Raw genomic sequence first — 5,869 nt, 5'->3', positions numbered from 1 at the left:
ATGGGGTCTTCTAATACAAAGGGGAAATTGGTGCTTTTTTGATCCTTCAAAACAAGTAAAGAGAGTGTGTTTCTGTCTTCTATAAAGTATTTTATGGATTGGGGGGGAACGTCCAGTAACACAGAGCACTTTGAGAATCCTGGCTACACTATCTATGTTAGATAAGGAAGTAAAAAACATGATCATTTTTTTTTGAAGCATGGTTCATTTCTGAGGCCTATGTTTCTATTTCGGTCCAAAATTGTTCCTTTGGAATGGGGGGTCTCTCCCGTCTTCTGATGCCACATCCCAGTTCTGATTCTTGAAAACCTTGTTAGCAACCCACTTCAGCTGACCCCAGTGGGTTGGACAGAGACTTTGAGAACCCTTCTCTAGCCTGGGTCTGTTGCCCAGCTGTTTTCAGAAAGTTAATGCTCCGCCTAGGTGTAGTAAAAAGCACAGCGGTGTTGTAGTTTGAAATGGCTTTTGAGAACCTGGCTTGATAGACATTTGAGAACAGGGATAGCTTGTAGTGAGAGCGCCATCAGAGAGTACTGCCTTTGAACTTGCTCAGTTGGTGCTGACCAAATCGAAAGCTTTGACTTTATTGGTAGATATTGAAAAGATGAAGCCAGTCAATTTTCCCTGCCACTCAGCTATGCATCCAGGAAGAAAACTGGATATTGCTGTTGTAGAGGACCCAGGTGTAAAGGTATCAAGGTAGCTTACACTTGGGGGACAAAGGAATTGCTGCGTCTCAGTTCCTATGTTTAGGTATGGTATGTTTAGCCCCCTCAAAGGGTCTAAAAACTTTGGGCTTTTTCCCCGTACACTGATGAGCCCAAACGCCCATGAAAATGAGGTACAGCCAGCAGCATGGAACAAGGAAAGAGTCCATGGGCCTTGGCTGGCTTTTTCTAAAGGGATTGTCATGCAAAGAGCCATCTTCCTGCCCCTGCCTACTCGCCTTTGGGCCATTTCTACCCGCTTTACGTGAACCATGTAAGAGGAAAAGCAGTATAGCCCTATTCCTTTTCCCTAGGAGTCCGTGTCATCCCCACATGCTATCTGGTGACTCCGCTGCCCAGTTTCTAACTTGCTTCACTTTCTTCTTTACTTACCTGTTGCTCAGGCTGTTGGGATTTTTTTTTTCCTTTGCTGTTTTGCTTTTCTCCCTTCCCCATCTCCTTGCTGACTGGCAGGTGGGATGCTGCTTCTGATGGAAGTGTCTGTTGCTTGCTCTTGTATAGCCAAGCACCTGTTCTCACAACTGAGCTGTGTCCTGTGAAAGGCATCACACATGGTTGGGGCCAAATAGCTGCTTCCTGTGCTTGTCGCTGCTTGTGCGCGAGCAGCACATCCATGGCCAGCTTAACAAGGGACCTTAACAGGGCCAGGAAGGCTGTATGCTACTTTTTCCCATATTGGCATGTTTATCAGTAGTGCCCCACTGCTTATCTCATCCATTGCACCCCTTAGCTGGTGCCTTACCCATGGAAAAACATGCATGTGTCACGATTATTGCTACAGGAAATAACCAAAGTCTGCTCAAACAGCCTGACCCTAAGGCCAGGAGTGTTCCCTTCGTACTCCACTGGAGAAATGGCAATCAGTATGAAACTTGAGAGCCCTTCAAGGATAGAGTTTTTGGCTGCTACAAAATTAATGTGGGAGAGCAGAACTCTGGATCCAACAGGAACAAGGGAAAGTTGTTGTCATTGAGCCTGTCTTTGCACCCTCACAATCTCTTTCTGGTGAGATGGGGATCAGAATTGCTTGGGGATTCCCTTTTCTTGGAGCTGAGATGGGGAATGACTGACTCTTGTGGATTCATACTGCACTGTTGTTTGTCACAGCTCTCAGTACTGCCAGTGCTACTCCTGAAGGCAGCAAGAGTGTTGGCATTTCACCCCTCTCATGCTTTTAGCCATGGTACCAGCTGTGCTGGTGGCTGAAAATTCATTTGCAAAGCCAAAGCAAATCTCTCTATTTATAGCTCAAGAATTTTTGCTTTTAACTAAAATGAGCTTGCTGCCACTGCTGCCGCCTGTTTTCCTCGTTTTTGGCTGGAGGGCCCAACCAATATTGCATTGTTCAAGTCATCGTATTAATACAGCAGGGCTTGCAAAGCATGGGAGAAAAGCAGTCATAGTATCCCTGTTGCCTGGTTGATAACTTAGGCACAAGGATTCGGTGAATTGTCCAGGGTCATTCTGCAACAGATTTGGGACTAAACTCCAGACACAAGTCTCTGCCCACTGCCTCCTGTAGAGGCCATTGTCCCTTAGAGGGGGATATATGGTAGAGCCATATTTTGGCCCACCTGTGTTGTCTCCAGATAACATTTTCCAGGCAGCACGTTTCCTGACTATTTCGAGTGAAGATGGGGCTGCTGTAATATTTCCCTTCCCCGCCCCCCCCCCGCCATGCCTTTTCTCCCTGGGAAACCCACGTCACCACCACGTTTGAGCGCAAGGAAGTGTTTGTTCTAAACTTGACAGACCAAGGAGCAATGGTTTCAAGTTGCAGCAAGGGAGGTTTAGGTTGGATATTAGGAAAAACTTTCTCACTAGGAGGATGGTGAAACACTGGAATGAGCTACCTAGAGGGGTGGTGGAGTCTCCACCCTTGGAGGTTTTTAATCTACATTAGGGGCTTGCAAAATGCAGCTACAGTGAAGCGGCTACTCGATGCATCTGTGATAAACTGTCCCTTTGTCTGACTTTGAGCAAGTACCTTTTCGTAACGTTGAGACCCATTCCTAGCAGCTTTAACGAGCGGATGGTAAAGGCCGCTTGAAGAATTTGACTTTCAAAAATGCAGCAGGGATTTAAGGAGTGTGTGTGTGCATGTGCTGTAGTGCCCCTGGGGGATACAGGCATACTGAGAAAATGTCGACCGGTGATGGCTCATGCTAAAATTACTAGGTTGACGGCCAAAGGTGATTCAGAGAAGGATTTTGTCCTGCATTATAAAATGCAGTCCTACTAATGCTATCACAAAGCAGAATGAAACACAGTGAGGATTCACGTCACACCAAGGAGCCATCTTGCCTGTCCGTCCCTCATATTAGCTGGTGACGGTCACGGCCTACGCTCCTTTTCTTCTCTTACAGTGAAACAAAGCATTGTTTCCCTTCTGGAGCATGCTTGCAGTTCTTTACTTCATCTTCCCTGGCCTTAATTTTTTTTTTATTTTGTCTCCTTTCCTAGGTGCACAGTAAAGATAAGAAATATGTGTGTAAAGTGTGCAATAGAGTGTTCATGTCTGCCGCCAGTGTGGGCATTAAACATGGCTCCCGCCGCCACGGGGTGTGCGCCGATTGCTCCGGACGAGGCATGGCAGGCCACCTAGATCAGAACGGAGGGGAAGGCTCCCCCGACGAATTGTATCCCGGTGAAGGCCAGTACATGGAAGATCCCGACGACATCAAAGTGGAGGGAGACGAAGAGATGGGCGATGACGACGACATCAAGTGGAAGGATGACGTTGGGATTTCACAAGACGACGTGATTCTAGATGATGACAAAGACGTCGACTCTCCGCAGGAGCAAGAGAACTCTGGGGAGAACGACAAAGATTTCACTTGGATTTCTTAGGGATTTTTGTTGTCATTTGTAAGAGGAGGGGAGGGCAGGAGGAAGGAGCGTGTCGGGAAAAGCTACGTAGCCTTGTTGTCGTCCACGTGTGAAAAAGATTTTTTGGGGGTTTTTTTGTTTTGTTTTGTTTTTCTTTTTAAACGAGCCCTTGCTCTATACCATTCAGATACTGTATTTGGAAACATCACTTTTGGTGGCATCAGTTCCTTCCCCCTTTCCCCTTCCTTGCCCCCCCATGAAAACATGACTGTCTTGGTCTCTCTGTGGGAGCAAATCAGATTGCATGCAAGTGACGTTGAGTTTCTGATGGTGTGAGCACGGTGAGGAGAGTGCGCTAAGGAGACTGTGTGAAGCATGTATTCCTTTGATCAATCTTCTTCACCCTGAATTAAAATATCAGGGTGGTGTTTGTGCCCCGAACAATGTTGTTAAGCTTTGTTCCAAATTCAGAGCAGCAGCGGACTGACGTGTACACTGTAGGATCTTGTAAACAAGCTGACCTGTGTGGTGGAGGGTTTCCGCTGAGAACCCAGGCCTTTTGCAGAGATGGATTTAAATATTTAATTTCTGTCGATGGTGTGGATTGGTGTCGTTTTTGTTTTCACAAAGCCAGGTAGATCAAAAGGCAAATTGAGTTACAGCCTTAAGAGCTCCTTTCATAGTAACGGGGCCTCCACTTCCAAATACTTCACCGAGAATGATCATGAAATTATTGGGCCTTCTGGCATCCTAATCGTGTCCAGTCTTCCAACCGCATTTGCTTCTGTTGTGTGGAAGGAGCAGCAGTGTTTCCCTATGATACGTTTACTATGTATGACACGCAGCAAGACGCGAATGGTTTAGCGCCCAATTTGTTGGTTTGCGTGTGTTGTCGCCTTCCCCCTTTGGTGTCAGCTGCCTTTTTCGTAGATATATGCAAATTTTAGTAAATTTAAGGCATTTAACAAGATGAAGGGTCAACTGAAGTTGCAAGAAGCAAGGTGTGACGTTCTGGCTCTATGGAAGTCAGTTGCAAAGGCATCCTCAACTTTGTGGAGTTTGGGTTTCACCCAACTTGTGCCGTTCTTCCTTGCCAAGCAAAAACCATCCCGCACAATTGGTAGGTTCGTTACCTAGGTTTAATTAACCAAGGACACCTGAATTTTTAGTGATTGGCTCCATTTAAGAACCTGATATCTCCTCTGGAGTGTCTCCTCTGTCTTGTACAGCTGAGTTTCCATGGGCCGGTTCGGTTTTTGCTCATATCGGCCACTGCTGCCTTCCTCTGACAACATTTAAATCAGAAACCCAGTTCAAGTGTCCTGTTCGTAGTAAAAGCTTCTGCTTTACCTCTCATCTCTATGCTTCTGGTGCTTTAAACAAAGCCGAAAACCTCACTGTTTCCTTGCTTGGAGCAGATTTTTATACAATGTACATGAAACCTGCCACGAGAGGCAACTAGTTCAATCCAGAAGCCAAATGATTTAAAGGTGCTAATTTCTTTTTTTCCAGTGGTGGGCAAGGCAGTCTCTTATGGGGAAAAAACCCAGAAAAGTTCTTGCAGTTTAATTTTAAAAAACTGGAGATCCTGGTTCGACCCCAAGAGGAAAATTAAAAGCAGATTTTTACTGTCCAAGATCCCAATAAAGCAACTCTAATGTAAGGAATTCAGCTATTTCAGGCTAAGTGGTGAGGGGTGATAGCAAGGGAACCTGCTCCCCCACCCCGGCACCTGAACCCTAGCTGGATTTCTAGGTAGTGCTTTCTCAAAAGGGTCGCATCACCGTGCTTTTGTTCACGAGTCCTCACTCCACAATCGTCTGCAGTCCTTTTGAAATTAAAAATAAGTAAAGCTCACCGACTGACCTATGCATGGTTTTTCCTGCCCATAGTCCTTTCTATTTTCACATTGTACGTAAGGCGTCCAGCAGCTTTGGGACTGCTGGCTTGCTCGTATCCATGAGTTGAACAAATATTATTTGTTGGTCCTTGTTTCCTGCTCCCCAAAACACTCCATATTCTCAACACCACCTGTTAGCTAAAAGTAAAGCTCTGTGATTGCTGTCTATGCTGCTGCTAAACTTTAGGATCGAGGAAGTTAAATGCGATTTGTTGCTTTTAACCAACAAAAATGGGTAACCAAATTCATTAAATGTTCAAGGAATAGTGTGGTGGGGTCCTATTAAAAAACAAAAAAACATTTTTATGAAACTGTAAAAAGGTGTTTTTGCATTTTAGCTTGTTGTAAAGCCCTATTACTGTATTTAAAAATATTTTAAGATTGGACCTTTAATTATGATGGTAAAATGGGA

General features: G+C 45.3%; 1 protein-coding gene and 1 long non-coding RNA gene across 2 annotated transcripts in view; one reads left to right on the top strand and one right to left on the bottom strand.

Annotated features, from left to right (window-relative positions):
- Positions 1–5,428, top strand: part of ZBTB46 (zinc finger and BTB domain containing 46) — an 85,544-nt gene extending 80,116 nt beyond the window's left edge. The window contains exon 5 of the mRNA XM_019510054.1: positions 3,192–5,428. Within this exon, the coding sequence (XP_019365599.1) occupies positions 3,192–3,578 (387 nt within the window). The 3' untranslated portion in view covers positions 3,579–5,428. The remainder of the gene's footprint in view (positions 1–3,191) is intronic.
- LOC109292561 overlaps positions 1–5,869 on the bottom strand; it is a 19,336-nt gene that overhangs the window by 6,689 nt on the left and 6,778 nt on the right. Inside the window, exon 2 of the long non-coding RNA XR_002096145.1 lies at positions 1,570–1,573. This is a non-coding gene — a long non-coding RNA (uncharacterized LOC109292561). The remainder of the gene's footprint in view (positions 1–1,569; positions 1,574–5,869) is intronic.

This window comes from Gavialis gangeticus, unplaced genomic scaffold (assembly GCF_001723915.1).
Source record: "Gavialis gangeticus isolate Ggan-Ray unplaced genomic scaffold, GavGan_comp1, whole genome shotgun sequence".
NCBI classification, from domain to species: domain Eukaryota; kingdom Metazoa; phylum Chordata; order Crocodylia; family Gavialidae; genus Gavialis; species Gavialis gangeticus.
This window is presented reverse-complemented; position numbering and strand designations above follow the sequence as displayed.